The 19624-nt window shown below is 42.0% G+C and overlaps 1 protein-coding gene across 1 annotated transcript in view; it reads left to right on the forward strand.

Moving 5' to 3' along the window:
- Positions 1-2201: 2201 nt before the first annotated feature.
- Positions 2202-19624, forward strand: part of rgs11 (regulator of G protein signaling 11) — a 130601-nt gene continuing 113178 nt past the window's right edge. The window contains exons 1-3 of the mRNA XM_060840974.1: positions 2202-2261; positions 2736-2832; positions 12954-13004. Of these exons, the coding sequence (XP_060696957.1) occupies positions 2202-2261; positions 2736-2832; positions 12954-13004 (208 nt within the window). The remainder of the gene's footprint in view (positions 2262-2735; positions 2833-12953; positions 13005-19624) is intronic.

Below are 19624 nucleotides of genomic sequence, written 5' to 3' on the forward strand. Positions count from 1 at the left end.
AGCGATTATCTTTTGGAAACATACAAAATTCTGAGCTTCTTGACAGGGGAGACCTTCGAGAAGATGTTTCCACTAGAACGGGAATCTCGAACCAGGAGGTACATTTACAGACTTAAGCAGCACTCATATAAAACTGTGCCACAAAGGATCCCCTTTCAGTGAGTAATGGATGTTTGAAATTTTCTACCCCGGAGAGTTGTGGAGGCTAGATCATTGAAAGTATTCAATGAAAGTATTCAAAGTAGATAGATTTTGAAATATTGGACAGTTGAGGATCATGAAGAGAGGTTTGAAACAGGAATTTAGGCCTTGAGCAGATGAATCGTGGTCTTATAGGACAGTGGGACAGGCTTGAGGGGCTGAATGACCTAGATGTGCTCCTATTTGCTATGTTCCCAATTGCTATTAACTTTTCATATCCATTCCTGTAGAAACTCTCTTGCACCCTGGATTATTTCATTATATTGATGTTAGTTGTCTCACCTCTAGCCTCATCCATTCTCTCATTCCATTCCTTGTCTTTATTTTATTGATCTTAATCATAGAATATTTACAACTTGGAAAGAGGCTATTTGGTTGGATTTTTTGCAAGCCCTCTGCAAGTGCATCTCACTTATTCTGCTCACCTGCCTTTGTCTAGAAACACTGCAAATCTTTTCTCTTCAAATAGCTAGCCAATTCCCTTTAGAAAACTTGGATTAAATCTGTCTTTATCATTGTCTTTGACAATGCACTTCAGATTCTAATCACTTGCTGTATAAAAAAAGTTTCTTCCCGTTGCAGTTGCCTCGTGTGCCAATAAAAGCTTAAATTGGTATGCCCTCATTCTCAATGGTTCTGCAAACTGGAACAAGTTCTCCCAACTACTGTGATCAGACTCTTCATGACTTTGAACATCTCTATTAGATTACCTCTTGATGTTTTGATGCCCAAGGAGAACAGCCTCAGTTTTGTCAATGGAACTAAAATCTCTCATCTCGAGAGTCATTCTTCGGAATCTTTCAAGCACCATCTCGAATACCTCAACTATTGTGCCCACAATTTTCCAGTTGAGGCAGAACCAATGTTTTGAGCTTGTTGATTGTAACTTTCTCATGTTTGTGCTCTATGCCCTAATTTATAATGCCCCAAGGTTCCATATTCTTTATTAGCTGCTTTCTCAACCCACCTGGCCACTTTTAATAATTTATAACTACTATGCTAGTAGTCCTTGTTCATTCTTCCATCAATAACTGCAACATTTCTTCAATACAAATGTCAGAGTGTGGTGGTAGAAAAACAGTCAGTCGATGGGCTGAATGGCCTTACTTCCACTCCTATGTCTTATAGTCTTATGGTCAGGCAGCATCCAATGAGCAGGAGAATCGACATTTCGGGCATAAGCCCTTCATCAGGAAATCTGAAATACAAGTGTACAAAATCACCCCAAGGGACAGGGTGTTGGAGAGGGAATAGATGCCTAACCAAAGGAAATATCAGGTAAATTATCACAAAGCTTGGTTATCAGAGGTGCTCTTGTAAGTGGTCGATGTGTAAAAATGAGGAAATTCAAGGTAGTGGTATTCAGACATTCACTATCAATTGTGGGGCAAAGTGAGGGGATACACATGAGGCAAGAGTCAAAAGAAGAGAATTCTGAAAGGAAGCTTGAGATACTGAAGGATCTAGTGAACTACTCCAACTCTGTATTGGTCAAGAAAAAACAAGGTTGGCAAGATACACAACATATAGTTTAACTAGCTTCCACCTGTTCTACACGCTGGCCAAAGGTTTGGGTCATTTTATATGTAACTTCCCTTATGAAGTGGAAGGGCTTTTTATAGCACACTTCATTTCTGGTGGTGAGCTAAGATTGCAAAACTATACAAGCCCCTAACGTCCACCTTGCTATTTGCAGGTGTGATCCCAGAACAAACTACTGAAGTAATGGCTTTTCTGAAAATATTTGTTCTCATAAATGAAGAAGCACTTTAAACATAAAATGGAGCACTGTGCAGAGATCGAAATGACTTGATAAGGGCTGCACTAATAGTCAACAAGCTATGAGTATCCCTGGTGTTTCTGGTGCAGGGGTAGAGGCGGGGCTTCCAGCTGCCGAGCACATCGATAGGAGGCGTCAGATTATCCCAGGAGAATCTAAGAGAGCCGCTGTGGAGCAGGCTAGGGAAGCTGTACACCGCTGAGCCCTTCTCGCTCTCACCATGACAATACACACCAGTCGAACTCACACAACCAAAATACAGATGGCATGTCTGGCTAAGGTAAGTACTTGCTGAACAGGCTATTGTACGCTTAAGTAAAAGCACAGGTACTTTTCTGAGCAGTGTAAAGAGAGTGTAGCCTGTATTGACATGTTGAGAAATTTTATATTCACCTGGAGGATTAAAAGATGCTAGAACGTTAGCAGCATTCATATTTTTATGAAACTACAATAAGCAGAAAGAGCCGGTCTAATGCATCAGACTGACAATTTAAGCCATATACTGGATGAAACAGAAATAGTTTAAAATTGGAGGTTAGATGCGCACTCCCAACTAAATCCATGCAGTAAATGAGTTGGACGCGGACGACAGTGTCTGTAGAATTCACCCTATCCAGTTGTTAACTTGGAGCAGAGAGCTGTTTGTGTAAGGAAACCATTTGTTGTCCTACATTGTTCGCACCAGCGGAATGATGTACTAGATTTACTCTTTTACAGATGTCTTTTTCAATCTCTGTTTACTGTTACCTTGCAGATGGAGAAAGTGATCGTAGCAATGCAAGACCCTGACGTAGGCATTAAGATGAAATACCAAAAACTTATAATTACAGGCATCCCCCATGCAGTCACTGGTAAGGGCGTTATTGGTTCATTATTAAGGAGATTTTTAAGACAATAGTTGGGTTATACCACCTTCTTGAGGAACTGTAAACATAACCGTGTTTTCTAAGTTTTTGAAACTGTTCTAAAATCTATCTCAGCTCCGGAGAGTGAATCTTACTTCCGCACTTTGGTCAAAAAAAATACGGGTTTGCATTTATGTAGCACTTTTTTGTCCTGCGATATGACAACGCGTTTTCAAGTCAATTATTACTCTCAGCAAGTAGGAAATGTGGCAGCCAATTGCACAAACAGCAATCTCATCACCATCATCATATTTTGTGATCTTTAAGGAATAAATATTGACCAGGACACCACTTCCACACTGTTCTTCCGTGTTTTTATTCATTCGCGGGGTGTGGGCGTCACTGGCTAGGCCAGCAATTATCCCCCAGCCCAAATTGCCTCGAGGGCAGTTAAGAGTCATTGCTGTGGGTCTGGGGTCACATGTAGACTAGACCAGGTAGGGATGGCAATTTCCTCCTCTAAAGGGCATTAGTGAACCAAATTGTTTTTTATAACTGTAGAGTCATGAAGTCATTCAGCACAGAAACAGACCTTTTGGTCCAACTCACCCACACTGACCAGGTTTGCCGAATTAAATAGTCCCACTTGCCTGCATTTAGCCCATTTCCCTCTAAATCTTTCTGATTCAAGCCTTTGTCCAAATGTTTCTTTAAATCTTGCATCTACTAGTTCCTTTGGCACTTTAGTCCACTTCTGAACCACCTGCTTCATGGAAAAGTTGTCCCTCAGGTCCCTTTTAATTTTTTCTCCTTTCACTATGCCCCTAAGGTTTGAACTTGCCTACCCTAGGGAAAAGACATTTACTACTCACCTTATCTATGCTCCTCATGATTTCATAAACCTCTCAACCTCCTATGCTCTAGTGAAAAAAGTCTCAGTCAATCCAGCCTATCCTTATAACTCAAACCCTCCAATCCTGGCAACACCCTGGTCAATCTTGTCTGAACCCTCTTCAATGTAATAATATCCTATCCATAGCAGGGCGACCAGAACTGTGCATGCTACTCCACAAGTGGCCTCACCAATGTCCTGTGCAAACTCAACATAACCTCCCAAGTCCTGTACTCAATGGTCTGAGCAATGAAGATAAACATGATAAATACATTCTTAATTACCCTGTCTACCTGTGATACAACTTTCAAAGAACTGTATACCTGAACCCCTAGGTCTCGCTGTTTGACAACACTACCCAGGGCCCAATCCTTAATTACATAAGTCCTGCCCTTGTTTGTTTTACTAAAATGCAATATGTCCCATTTATCCAAATTAAACAAAGATCCCTTTCTAATCTTGGATAACATTCTTCACTGTCAATTGCACCACTAATTTTGGTGTCTTCCGCAAACTTTCTAATTATACTTCCTAAATTCTCATCCAAACTGTTTATGTAAACTACAAATGAAAGCGGATCCAGCACCAATCCCTACGGAACACCACTTGTCACAGGGCTCCAATCCAAAAAAAAACTGTCCACCACCACCCTCTGACTCCTACGTTTAAGCCAATTTTGTATTCAATTGGCAAGCTGTCCCACATAATCTAACTTTACCAATTAGTCTACCATGTGGAAACTTGTCAAAGGCTGTTATTAAAGTCCATGTAGACAATGGCTACCATTCTGCCCTCATCAATCTTTTTGGCTACTCCCTCAAAAAACTTAATCAAGTTTGAGAGACATGATTTCCCATGCACAAAGCTATGCTGACTGTCCCTAGCCAGTCCTTGCCTCTCCAAATACATGTAAATGAGAAGGAGGAAGAGAGGAGACCAGATCGAGGCATACAAGATAATGAGTGGAATAGATAGTCAATAGCCAGAGACTTTTCCCCAGGACAGGATTGACTGTATGAGGAGTCAAAGTTTAAAGATATTAGGAGAAAGGTATAGAGGAGACGTCAGAGATAGTTCTTTACGCAGAGAGTTGTGAATGCATGGAATGCATTGCCAGCGGTGATGGTGGAAGCAGAGTCATTGGGGACATTTAAGCGACTGCTGGGCACGCACATGGATAGCAGTGAGTTGAGGGGTGCGTAGGCTAAGTTATTATATTTCACATTAGGATTAAACCTCGGCACAACATCGGGGGCCTAAGGGCCTATTCTGTGCTGTACTTTTCTATGTTCTGTGTTCTCGATGTTCTAAATCCTATCAGACAGAATTCCCTCCAACAAACACCCACCACTGACCGAAAGCTAACAGGAGATTATTGGTGTAAAGGGAACAAATTAACTTGCAAATGTTTTAAATTATAAACCAAGCATTCCCTTGATGGCAGAAATGCTATGATTGGCATCCAATCCGGATTATCCATATCCATATCTATTAATGCAAGGCCATTCACCTTCAAGTCTAGCTGCTATCAGGTTCTCTCGAACCTATCTGGCTTGTCTCACTGTTCTCTGGGTTTCTTACCATGATTTTCACCAGCGTTGTGTTCAACAGCATCTCTGCCAGACTCTTATTCTTCCTTGACTGAGTGAGATGGGTGGCTGCTCCATCTCCCCATCTTTTCTATTCAAATGCCGTTGTTGTGCTAGGTTCTGCAGTACTGAACAAACAGTCAGTACACCCTGTCCAGAGTACTGGAGCACACCTTCTGCATGGCCAGGTGATGGAAGTGCTCCTTCAGAAGGCCAATTATCTGTTCTAAGATGACCCTTGTAGATGTCTGAGTAGTGTTATAGGGCTACTTCGCATCAGCCTGAGGGTTGTGCACTGGGGTCATTAACCTACGTTTTGGGGGTACTCCTAATCACCCAGAATCCAGAACCTCAGAGCTGCTTAGAGTGCAGTGCCACAGCTAGAGGAAACATTACCAGTGCCCTTAACATACCCACAACAGGTTCTTCCCGGGTTGCTGAAGAGCACAACTGATGATACTGAGACTTTGAACCCACACTCTGCTTAGCATTCACTTGAACTTCCACTTAAGCTGTGAAGGCTCTGTCCATGGGCTGTTCTTGTAAAGAGAGAGAGAGAGAGCGAGCACTGCAGATGCTGGAGATTACTGTCACTGGAAAAGCACAGCAGGTCAGGCAGCATCTGAGGAGCTGCAGAGTCGATGTTTCGGGCATAAGCCCTTCATCAGGAATTTGGGGCAGTGAAGGGGGCTGAAAGATAAATAGAAGGGGAAGGGTGGGGCTGGGGGGAAGATAGTCGGGAAGGCAATAGATAGATGGAAGAGAGGGTGGAGCGGATAGGTAGGAAGGAAGACGAACAGGTAGGACAGTTCAAGATGGCATGGTGCAGAGTTGGAGGGTTGGATCTGGGAGGAGGTGGGGCAGGGGAGATGAGGAAACTGGTGAAAGCATCATTGATGCTCATGTGATTGGAGGGTATCAAGGTGGAAGATGCGGCATTCTTACTCCAGGCATCAGGATTTGGCAGTGGAGGAGGCCCAGGACTTGCATGCCCTTGGTGGAGTTGGAGAGGGAGTAGAAGTGGTCAGCCACAGGGCAGTGGGGTTGTTTGGTACATGTGTCCCGGAGGTTGTTCCCAGAAATGTTCCACAAGTTGGCATTCTGTCTCCCCAGTGTGGACCACATCGAGAGCAACAGACACAGTAGATGAGGTGTTTGAATGTGCAGAAAAATTTCTTCCGGATATGGAAGATTTTTGGAGCCTTGGATAGAGGTGAGGGGGTGGTATTACACCTCTTGTGGCAGTAAGGCAAGGTGCCAAGAGTGGAAGGTGGGTTGGTGGGGGACGTGGACTTTTCGAGGGAGTCACGGAGGGAATGGTCTTTGCGGAATGCGAACAGGGGTGAGGAGGGAAAGAAATCTCTGCTTGTGGTGGCTGACTGTAGATGGTGGAAATGGCGGAGGATAAATACGGTATCCGGAGATTAGTGGGGTAGAAGGTGAGGACCAGGGGTGTTCTATCCTTGTTGCAGTTGGAGGAGTGGGGTTCAAGGGCTAAGGTGCAGGAAGTGGACGAGATGCACTGGAGGGCACTGTTGATCAATCGGTTGGGAAATTTCAATCCTTGAAAGGGGAGGCCATCTGGCATGTCCCTGAGTGGAATTGCTCCTCTTGGAAGCAGATATAGTGGAAGCAGAGGAATTGGGAGTAAGGGGTAGCATTTTTAAAGGGGGGTGCGGGTTGGGAGGGGGTGTAGTCAAGGTAGCTGTGGGAATTAGTGGGTTTGAAGTAGATGGCCCATGTTGAGTTGGTTACCGGAGATGGAGATAGAGAGGCCCAGGAAGGGGAGGGAGGTGTTCGAGGTAGTCCAGGCAAACTTGAAGTCAAGGTGGAAGGTTTTTGTGAAGTTGATGAACTGTTCAACCTCCTCGTGGGAACACGAGGTGGCACCGATAAAGTCATCAATATAGCGAAGGATAAGGTGGGGAATGGTGCCAGTGTAACTGTGGAAGATGGACTGTTCCACATATCCGACGAAGACACAGGCATAGCTGGGGCCCATGCGGGTGCCCATGACTACCCCTTTGGTCTGAAGGAAGTGAGAGGATTCGAAGGAGAAATTGTTGAGGATGAGGTCCAGTTCCACCAATCGAATGAGTGTGTCAGTGGAAGGGTACTGGTTAGGTCAGTGGGAGAGGAAGAAACAGAGTATTTAGAGTCATAGAAACATATAGCACGGAAACAGACTCTTCGGTCCAACTTGTCCATGCCAACCAGATATCCCAATCTAATCTAGTCCCATTGCCAGCACTTGGCTCATATCCCTCTAAACCCTTCCTATTTATATACCCATTTGGATGTCTTTTACAAGCTGTAATTGTACCAGCCTCCACCACTTCCTCTGGTACCTCTTCCAATACCCATACCACCCTCTGTATGAAAAAGTTACCCCTTCAGTCTCTTTTATATCTTTCCCCTCTCACCCTAAACCTATGCCCTCTAGTTCTGGACTCCCCCCCCCCCCCCCCCCCCCCCCTCCCCTCCCCCCGGGAAAAGATTTTGTCTTTTTATCCTATCCATGCCCCTCATGATTTTATAAACCTTTATAAGGTCACCCCTCAGCCTCCAACACTCAAGGGAAAATAGCCCAGCCTATTCAACCTCTCCCTATAGCTCAAATCCTCCAACCCTGGCAACATCTTTGTAAATCTTTTCTGAACCTTTTCAACTTTCACAACATCTTTTCCGATAGGAAGGAGACCAGAATTGCACGCAATATTCCAGCCAAACCAATGTCCAGTACGGCCGCAACATGACCTCCCAACTCCTATATTCAATACTCTCTCCAATAAAGGAAAGCATACCAAACACTTTCACTATCGTATCTACCTGTGACTTTATTTTCAAGGAGCAATGAACCGGCACTCCAAGGTCCCTTTGTTCAGCACCACTCCCCAAGACCTTACCATTAAGTGTATAAGTCCTGTCCTGTTTTGCAGCACTTCACATTTATCTAAATTAAACTCCATCTGCCATCCCTCAGCTCATTCGTCCATTTCATCAAGAATCTGTTGTAATCTGAGGTAACTTTCTTCACTGTTCATTGCACATCCAATTTTGGTGTCATCCACAAACTTACTAACAATACTGGAGGCTTTGTAATGGCGGATGGACATGTATAGGGACTGGATGTCCACAGTGAAGATGAGGCGTTGGGGGCCAGGAAGTCGTAAGTCAAGGAGGAGGTGAAGGACATGTGTAGTGTGTCCCAAATGTATGTGGGGATTTCCTGGAGCAAGGGGATCAGGAAGGTTTCAAGATATGAGGAGATAGGTTCGGGGGGCAGGAGTAGGCAGAGACAATGGGTCGACCGAAGCAGTCAGGTTTGTGAATTTTGGATAAGAGGTAGAACCGGGTGGTGTGGGGTTCCGGGACTCTGAGGTTAGAGGCTGTGGATAGGAGATCCCCTGAGGTGATGAGGTTGTGGATGAGTCTGGGAGATGATGGTTTAGTGATGGAAGGTGAGGTCATGGTCGAGGGGACAGTGGGAGAAGGGGTCTGTGAGTTGGTGCTTGACTTCAGTGGTATAGGGGCACTGCTGAAAATGGCTACACTCCATTGTAGACTACAAAGTGCTGATGCAATGTGAACTGAGACCATCCAGCCTGGGATTTTATTTCTGTTACTGGGTCCCTGACACCCTTACCACTGTCCTGTTCAGACCAGAGAAGACCTCCTGGGTTATTCCTAATCCCAGTGTAGTGTTTCACTGTGATTAAAAACAAAAATTGCTGAAGAAACTCAACTAGTCTGGCTTCATCTATGGAAAAACAGTATGACTCAAAATGGTAACTCAGTTTCTCTCTCCGTAGATGCTGCCAGACCTGATAAGTTTCTACAGCACTTATAGAGTCATAGAGTCATAGAGATGTACAGCATGGAAACAGACCCTTCAGTCTAACCCGCCCATGTCAACCAGATATCCCAATCCAATTTAGTCCCATCTGCCAGCACCCTGCCCATATCCCTCTAAACCCTTCCTATTCATATACCAATCCAAATGCCTCTTAAATGTTGCAATTGTACCAGCCTCCACAACTTTTTCTGGCAGCTCATTCCATACACGTACCACCCTCTGCATAAAAACATTGCCCCTTAGGTCTTTTTTATATCTTTTCTTTCTCACCCCAAACCTATGCCCTCTAGTTCTGGACTCCCCCACCCCAGGGAAAAGACTTTGCCTATTTATCTTATCCATGCCCCTCATAATTTTGTAAACCTCTATAAGGTCACCCCTCAGCCTCCGACGCTCCAGGGAAAACAGCCCCAGTCTATTCAGCCTCTGTCTATAGCTCAAATCCTCCTTTCTTTTATTTCAAATTTACAGAATTCAAAGTACTTTGCTTTTATTTTAGTGTTTAATTATTCTATGATTGACTCTGTTCACAATTGATACTCACTGCGTTTGAGTCATGAAGTCTAAGTTAAGGCTATACTGAAAGAACACAGATTTTAGAAAGAGCTGGAAACCAGAGTTGTAAGAATGTCGTGGACAATGTACAGTTTTGTGTCAAAAGGTATGACACTGGAAAAGTGCAGCAGGTCAGGCGACATCTGAAGAGCAGAAGAGTGGATGGTTCGGGCCCGAAACATCAACTCTCCTCCTCGGATGCTGCCTGACTTGCTGTGCTTTTCCAGCGTCACACTTTTTTACTCTGAACTCCAGCATCTGCAATCCTCACTTTCTCCCAATGTACAGTTTGTATAAGACTATTATGAATAAAGTTGCTGTACATATGGAAACTGATGTCATCACTGTGTAGATCTGAGATATGATATACACAACAGCTGATACTGACTATTTTCACTAATACTCACTGCATAAAAAGTTATCTACTTCACCTTAGCTCATGGTTGTCTAATAGAAATTTTTGAATATTGAAAAAAATAGCTATTGTGTCTCATAACTTGGAAACCAAAGTCTTAAATGCAATTCAGGTAAATATTCTTCACACTTATATTTATGGAACAAATATCTGCCACTGTTCAGTGGAAAACATGCAACTTTTCTCTACAAAGTTTAGGATAATGGGACGAATTAACATTAATAGTGGGGAAAATGCTAGAGTTTATTGTAAAAGAAGTGAAAACAGAACACCTGGAAAGCATTAATGGGATTGGACAAAGTCATCATTGGCTTATGAAAGATAAGTCATGCTTAAGTAACCTATTGGAATTTTTTGAGGATGTGACTAGTAGAGTTGACAAGGGAGAACCAGTGTGTGTGGTGTATTTGGATTTCAAAAAGTTTCTGTATAAAGTCCCACATAAGAAACTAGTGGGCAAAATTGAAGCTTATACAATTGAGGGTAATATACTGGCATTGATTGAAAATTCATTGACAGATTTTTAACAAATCTGAAAGATTAGGAGTGAGAATAAATGGGTCTTCTTTCCAGTGGCAGACGGTGACTAGTGCTGTCTCACCAGGAACAGTACTTGAGCCCCACCTATTTGTGATAAGTGTAAGTGAAGTGTAAACTGCAAGAGGCAATATTTCCAGGTTTATTGATGACACAAAACAAGATGGGATTGTGAATTGTGAGGAGGATGCATGTTGGCTTCAGGGAGATATAGTCAAATTTATGGCAGAAACACTTACATGAATAAATGTGAAGTTATACATTTCAGTCTGAAAAACAGGCAAGGTATTAGTTATGGTGCTATGTTAGGAAATATGGATGTATAAATCAACCTGGGTGTTTCTGTACACTAGTCAATGAAAGTAAACAGGCATCTGCAGCAAGTAATTGGGAGGTAAGTGGCATGTTGGCTTTCATTGCTGGAGGGTTTTAATGCAGAAGTCAGGATATCCTACTGCAGTTATACAGGATTTGAGTGAGACCACACCTGGAGTATTGTGAGCAGTTTGATCTCCTTATCTAAAACGTAATTTACTTGCCCTAGAGGGAGTCCAGCAAACGTTCATTAGGCCTGATACTAGGAATGGAAGGACTGTCACGTGAGGAGAAGCTGGTGAGTCTAGGCCTGTGTTCTGTAGGGTTTAGAAGACTGAGAGGGTATCTTATGAAGACATGCAAGATTTTAACAGGGCTAGACAGATTAAATGTTGGGAGAATATTTCCCCTTATTGGAGAACCTAGAACCAGGGGTTACAATCTCAGGATACAGGGTAGGCCATTTAGGACTGAGATGATGAAGCGGTTCTTCACTCAGCGAATAATCAATAAGTGCAATTGCTACCACAGGAAACTGAAGGCAGGATTATTGAGTATATTCAAGAAAGAGATAAATACATTTTTAGATCTAAAATGAATCAAGGAGTATAGAGAGAAAGCAGGAGTATGGTGTTGAGTTAGAGGATCAGCCATGAATGATGGAACAAGAACTTTAAGGTCCTACTCCAGCTCTGAGCTTCTCTGGTTAAGTGAATTAATGGTCACCGCGGGCTGGATTTTCATATTTGGGCAGAGCCCTAATGCCTAGATGAATTCTGGGTTGGGGTTAAGGTTAGAGTCCTGCACATGTAACTCTTGCTAAACGTGAATACTTTAATTGGTCAGGTCTAATTAATGATGCCAAGTGAGTGGTGCTTACTGGTGTCAGTGTCAAAGGCAAGTGGAAGACAGAATGAGGGCTGTATTGCTTTCCTGAGAGGCTAATCACATAAACACATATGATGGAGTACAAATAAGTAAAGATGCATTGATCAGGCAGTAAAGGATGCCATCATTTAAACAGTAGAAAGAAACTGTCCTTTCACACCATAATGAACTGTGCGTTGGTATGAACCAGATCTTTCAAATTTGTTAAAATCTCTATTAATGTGAAAAATTCTGACCTCCCCAGACAATCGCCAGACTCGTAATGGAGCTGTTAGTTGCAGGTACGTGGGGTTTCCATTCCCTCTGCAACCCCACACTCTACTTTGAAAATTGCAGACAGACTCAAAAGTCCTTGGATCCACAGATTGCTTCTGGAAACACAATTTTAAAATCATGCCCTAAACCTGGTACAGACCATACTGACAATGGTAAATCCAGTCCACCATGCCTTTGTGTGGCTTTTTCCAACAGTTTTCAGCAATAGTTTGATTTCATCAGAGTGTTGGCAAGTGTGTAAATGGCATGTGCTAAGAGTTCCATCGCTTTCCATCCAAAAAATAGTTGGTTGTAATTTGCCCGCTATGATTACAAGTTTCATTCAAGATGCTTGTTATTGCTTGATTTGCTTTCTTTCTGCTTGTTAGGAGTGATTATTCTGGTTGGTTGAGTTGACCACAATGACAGAGATCTAAGTTGACTGTATAATTTTGTGGGCCCCTTGGAGTCAAAAGTTGAATCTTGGGTTGATTATTGCTAATAATATAGATCTCACATACTACCAGTGGCACAGCCAATCTCTGAGAGTACCTTTGGGAAACTGGCCTATAAATAATACCAATAATAGTTGGACAATGCTACAGGAATGTTATTGTTTGTAAATTGTTATCTTTGTAATGCTGAGACTCTTAAAATGCGCAGTATTAAGTTAACTCTAGTCAAAGCAATTATATCAAATATAATTGAATGTATTCAATCATATTTTATGATTTGTAAACCTAGTATTTTAATTTTGAAAACTATCCAGTCATTGATGCTTGTATTTATTGTGAAAATGCCTTATTTTGGTTCTTTTTTTATCAGGCAATGATATTGTCGAGTGGCTTATTCAAAACTTTTCTATATCTGAAGAAGGTAAGGAAAATTGCTTTTCTGCTTTTTATACGTTACTTCTTTTTCTGAAAGATTGGACTGGAATTTGATTCTTCAAATTGAATATAAATTATTACTGAAAAGCCTTGTGTATGATATCATGTTTGGGTATATGAATAGGATGGGATTAGAGGGAGATGGGCCAAGTTCTGGTAAATGGGATTAGGTCAGATTGGGATGTCTGGTTGGCTTGGACAAGTTTGACTGAACGTTCTGTTTCCGTGCTGCATGACTCTATGACTCTATAACTTCTATGTTGTATGTTACAAGTCACATCATGAAACTTTAATGAAGCTGCCCAAGGCATTGGTAAAACGAAAGTCTGCAGTTGTAGTTCTATTTGTAATGAATTTTCTGAACTCAGTTGGATCATTGAAGGAAGCAATTGACTGTAGATGAGATACTTGTTCAAAGAAAGCAAATGGAAAAGGAAACATGAAACTAGTCACTATAAGTTGCTTTTCGGGGATCTTAAAATAGAGATTGGCACATGAATTGTAGTGCTCAAAATACTAATGATACAAAAGCCAGGTAGATTAATGTATGATTTCTTACTAAAAAGATTGTCTTTCTGTGAAGCATTAAACCAAATCAATTTTCTTTAAAGTTTTAGGTTATTATTTTGTATAATTCATGCTATGAATACTTAAATAAATCAGTTCTCATTTTCTTTATCCACCCCCTTTCTGTTATAACTAACAACATTCTAAATTGTCTAAAATGGTAGATGATGACCCTGAATCTCCTCAGACTTCTGGCCTCAGCATCTCTGTAACCTTGTCAGAAGCACTTCACATGGTGACATAGCAGAGGTTCAGGAATTCAGAGCTGCTACATTGCTAAATTCACTGTGAATCAGTGTTGATAATTATAATTATCTAGTCACTTTGCAGCTGGCCTCTGTAGTTAATAGAGCCATTTATAATGTTGATAAAATTTTACATTAAATAAACTTATAGCATGCTGGTAATCATAATGTGTTATACCTCCTGCAGAAAGCTGGGTAATGCTTTTTTTGCTGTGCTGTGTTTTAGCTCTATTTCAGTATTAATATTTCAAACTTTGAATATGATCATATTAACTGGATCAATTCAAGTGATTTGAAGACTGGCAGAATTAACATGTTATTTTCAGGAATTAGTGTTTCAGAATTCTGCAAATCACTTATGTATGTCTGTGTTTATCCACATCAAGGGATGTTGGGATTTATAATGGGCCATTGCTTTCTGTTCAATTTATACATGAATATCATCAAGTCGCTCCGAAATGTCATTGTTTTTCTAAATTTGACCTAATATTTATAAGTTTGCTCATTGCTTGCACAATTGGGCACATTCAATCATTTTACTTTGTTCGGTCATTAATTATAATTAAATGTAAACATGCAAAAAAAAAGGCATTTGAAAGAAGGAACAAATGGTCCTGGTTACTAAATGTATTGCTACTGCAGGAATTGTTCCAACTTAATTTTAGCAGTTCAGTGAACACAGAAATGAACATGAAATGGGATTGAGCAGGTTAGGATATGACAGTATAGTTTTTGGTAAGTCCAGGTCTATGGAGAATGGATGGTAGGAAACAGGAAAGCATTGTAAAATCAAGTTGGAGGTAACAAAAGTTGCGATGACAATTTCCGAGCAAATAGGCAGAGATGGGTGACTTGAAAGTGGTTGGTTTGTGCGATGAAAAAGAAATAGATTCATAGTTTCAAGGTAAAATATGATGCAAAATTTGGGAGCACGTGAGTCGGGGGAAAGAGAGAGAATCGGTGGCAGAGTTTTTTTCTCAATGTTTAATTGAAGAAAGTTGTGATTGGTCATGAAGTGGATGCCAAGCAAGCAATCTGACAACACTGGAGCAGTGGAGACATTTTAAATAGGCAAAGCTTGATTATATCAGTGCACGTGTGAAACCTGATGTCCTGCCATCCATTGACATCACCAAGGGACAACGTATAGCTGGGAAATGGGTCAGAAACAGCAAGTATAGACCTTTAGGGGAGTCCTGAGATAGCAGTGCAATGGCTGGAAGAGAAACCATTTCTGGAGATTTTCTTAACAATGGAATGATGTCGGGTCAGTCCTGCACACCTGGATAGCAATAGCCTGACGAAGAATTTCAGTCCATAAGTTATTTCTTTTGATGTTTGTCACTGATCTCTCATTATAGAAAATTGCTGTTTTTAATATTGTCTGTTCCTACCTTGTGTTATTGGGTGGAATAATAATAAGGATTTCACTCTTTTCAACCAAATGCCGTGAGGTTAAGGTGAATTTTCAAGATGTTCTACTTTCCCACTGTAACTTTGGTTGAGCATTCACAGAAACTACAAAAGTATAACATCTGCCAGCACGGACAACTGGAACTCCTGTAGAAAATCACCCTTTATTTTTCACATCTATATATTCTATTATGGTGATGAATCTTGATAGAGTTTGGGTGCTTGACAAAACGTAAAAGAGACTGTTTGTTTTAGTTAACTGTCTTTTTAGTTTAATTGCCAACACATTCAAGTTTCAGTATGGATTTGTTAGGAACAGGGTCCCTATACTTTACCATTGACTAGAGATTTTTGCAGATGAAAGTGAGGACAGCAGATACTGGAGATTAAAGTCAACAGTGCAGTGCTGGAAAAGCACAGCAGGTCAGGCAGCATCCGAGGAGCAGGAGAATCGACGTTTCGGGCAAAAGACCTTCCAGCACCCCACACTCGACTCGAGAGATTTTTCTATGTTGAATTTGCCACAAAGGTTTTTCTCCTATCTGTATGGATGTTAAATGTACAGCTCTTATCTTGCTGATGACTGAATGCAATAGCAGATGACATGAAGCGAATTTTCAATTTTCAACCTCAAGACTGAATTTCCAAATCTCCACTACTGCCAGCATGTGGAATGAGATAACTGAATGGGATTGGCACCACTGCTCATGGTATTGTATATGTAGTTCAACTGTGTCTGTACCTCACTATGAAGTACGTGTATTTCCACCATCTACTTCAGACATAGGAATTGACAAGGCCTTCTATGTCTAGTATACTGGAGGAAAGCCACTAACTCTTCTAACTAGAAGAGACAATACCATGCAAGAAGAAGTAGGTTATTATATGATTGTAACTAGTTATAGATTACATTGATTTGACAGATATTGAGCAGAAAATTTCTTGCCTCTAAATAACATGGGCATTGGCAAGCACAAAAAGGGTGAAGTTGTCAGTCATGAAATTCTGGACATTAAGATCAGAAAGTACGATTCTCCAACCAAGTAATGAATGGTGGGATGAGAATTAGAATTAACTTTAATGTCACAGATGCTCAATGAGTACAGTGAATATTTTACACGTTGTCACTTACAGTGCCATCTTAGGTACAAAGGTGCCCAGGTACAGCTTCTTCAATTTCAAAATCTTAGACAATAGAGAAATAAAATATCCAATATTGCAGAAATAAAAATTCAGTACAACGGTCATCCAACCCAGACCACGTTGGCACCCAGCCTCCAGTCTGCAACAGGCCCTGGCTCCAGACCACACTTCAACTTGAGGATCATGAAGCTGGAACATATTTCAGGCAGCCATGCTAGGCCAATAGGTCGCCATGCACTCAGAGGCCTATTTTTATAAAGTTCCATGCATTGACATCTCATTGTTAGTTAACTTCATCTACGAGTAAAAAATGAGGTCTGCAGATGCTGGAGATCACAGCTGCAAATGTGTTGCTGGTCAAAGCACAGCAGGTTAGGCAGCATCTCAGGAATAGAGAATTCGACGTTTCGAGCATAAGCCCTTCATCAGGAACATCAATATACAGTTTCCCATTCTCCCACCCTCTGTATAGAAATTGGACAGCAACATTTCCCAACGTGAAAGTCAGAGGGATCTAAAGGGCAACTGTTTTCATGCAGACAATTATGTGTGTATGGAATGAGTTACCAGAGGAAGTGATTGAGGCTGGTACAATTACAACATTTAAAAGGCATCTGGATGGGTATGTGAATAGGAAGGGTTTGGAGGGATATGGGTCAAGTGCTAGAAAACGGGACTAGATTAAGTTAGGATATCTGGTCGGCATGGACGAGTTGGACTGAAGGGTCTGTTTCCATGCTGTACATCCCTATGACTCTATGATCTGGCAACTCTGTCTCACTGCTTGCTCCTCCAGACCTCAATCTTGGACAGCAGTCACTAACATCTCAGCACAAGCACCATGGGCAGCAACTGTCCATAACCCCATCCACAGATATCGGTAGCAGCTACCTATTAGCTTCATTATACCTTCATGGCACACCTCTAATCCACTTAGTGTAGACCTGCATTTCAGTGGTGGCCTTTGCAGTACACTTGTAGCTTTCATTGAAGCACTGCTGCCAGAACACATGGCACAGAGGGAGAGGTATCCCTCAGGGCTTATCACTTGGTCCCTTAGTGCCAGCTTGGATGCGCATAGTATTTCTGAACATCCTTGTTTTGCTTTTTTGCACTTTGCCCCCTCAGCTAACGTTCAAAGGCTCACAGCACTCCAGTTTCAATTTGCCTCCTAGCACAGACACAAAGGCAGAAATCTTGTCATGGATGTCTCTAGTCATCTGTCAAGTGGATGGACCTGTTGCTGTAGCACACTGTGCTATATCAGCCTCTCGCCTGCACTATGTGCCTGCAGTATAAATGGCAAGCACATGCTGCATGTGCTTCAGAAAAATGGCTACCTGTCAAAGTCTAAAGGCAATAGACCTCAGTCCGATTAGGGAGACAATCCTTGGTCGGGGGTCCAAGGACAGGAAGTCAAGGGTCTCATGCACTTGGACTTGGTCAGTCACCCACTTGGACTACTATAGTGTTGCAACACAACCTGGAAGAGCAAAACCTCATGTTCTGCTTAGGCACTTTACTGTCTCTAGGACAAAGAATGGAGAGTCCCTAATCAAAGAAAGGTCACTGGGACCTGAAACATTGGTTCTGCTTTCTCTCCACTGTTGCTGCCAGATCTGCTGAACTTTTCCAGCAATGTTTGTGCGAAGATTTGTAGCTCGGGTGCTCGTTGTTGTGGTTCTGTGTGTTTTCCAGCAATTTCTGCTTTTGTTACAACCTCTAGGATTCAACATTGAGTTCCAAAAGTTCAGAGCATGACCTCTGTACTACTATGTTTCTTACATCTCCCACCCTCCCCAGGCTGTGTCTTGTTGGCTTTGTTGTCGGCACAGCGGACCCATTTTCTTCTTTTTCATAGTTGACACGGCCACTTACTTTACACATCTATCACTCCTTTACAACCATTGTCACTTCCTTTGTCATTACTCGGCGGATTCACACTATCTGTCCCACTTGCTCCTCCTCCCCCCTCTGTCTATAGCATGAAAGACATTTTCCCAGTTCCTTTCAGTTCTGAAAAAGAGTCATGCTGGACTTGAAATGTATTCTCTGTTTCTCTTTGTACAGATGCTGCCCGAAATACTGAAAGCCTCCAGCGCTTTCTATCTTATTTCAAAATTCCATGACTACAGGATTTCAGTTGTATTTGTTAATTGTTCTGTTTGGCTATTGCATAATAAAAGTGAATTTTTCAAATGTTTAAAGGCTTATCAGTATGTAATGGTCTCACATTGAACCATGAAAGGATGTTGAGCTACCCTAGGCACTGGGGACAGCGTAGCATTCCTTTTTGGCAATGCTCTAAGATGGATAATGCTAAGGATGGGTAAACAGTGTACCTTAGTTTTCAAGTAGCAATACATGCATGAATGTGCACCTGTACATGCACTGAAGTGCCACCATGCCACCTGTGCGTCCCAGACAGCATTTGTTTTTGATTTCCCCCCCCCCCCCCCCCCCCAACTGAGACAATGCATACGGAAGGACAATGCCTGGCTGGCAGCATTTGACTGGGTGCAAGGTTGGTTTTTAAAGATGGTGCCAATGCAAGGAATCCCAGGGAGCTCTGCAGAAATTAATACCTCTATCTGTGGCATAAAGGCAAAGACAATAAGTGGGGTGCTATAGGAAATGAGAGTGTAGTGCTGGAAACGCTCAGTAAGTCAGGCAGCATCCGAGGAGCAGGAAAATCAATGTTTTGAGCAAAAGCCTTTCATCAGCCCATCATCCTGTTTCTCGGATGCTGCGTGACCTGCTGCACTTTTCCAGCAGCACACTCTTGACTCTAATTACCAGTATTTGCAGTCCTCACTATTGCCTGCTAGAGGAAATGAGGCAAGTCTCAGAAAATAGTTTGTGAAATCTTGCTAGGTCTCAAGGAGAAACCCTTCATGAAACTTGACAGAATTGACACTTAACCAATTTCGAATAAAATTCCGACTCTTGTTACAGAGTCTATGACAAGGTTTGGAACATTAGATCTAACTCCTCCAAGATCCTATGCTGTTCTCCCAAATATTCATATCATATCTTCATAATAGGTGGTGCTTAAGACCCTCTTCAGTTTTACCCTTCTCAGACCCTATACCAATATGCAACCACCACCCCCTGCCTTCACCATAACACCTTGACTGAGTTGTGGATGAAAATCCGTGTAATCTGACTTGAATCTATTCAATAACCTAGCCTATAGTAATGCCTGGAATGGAGTTTTCCAAAGTTTAATGACACTTGA

Source organism: Hemiscyllium ocellatum, chromosome 20 (assembly GCF_020745735.1).
Source record: "Hemiscyllium ocellatum isolate sHemOce1 chromosome 20, sHemOce1.pat.X.cur, whole genome shotgun sequence".
Lineage (NCBI taxonomy): Eukaryota > Metazoa > Chordata > Chondrichthyes > Orectolobiformes > Hemiscylliidae > Hemiscyllium > Hemiscyllium ocellatum.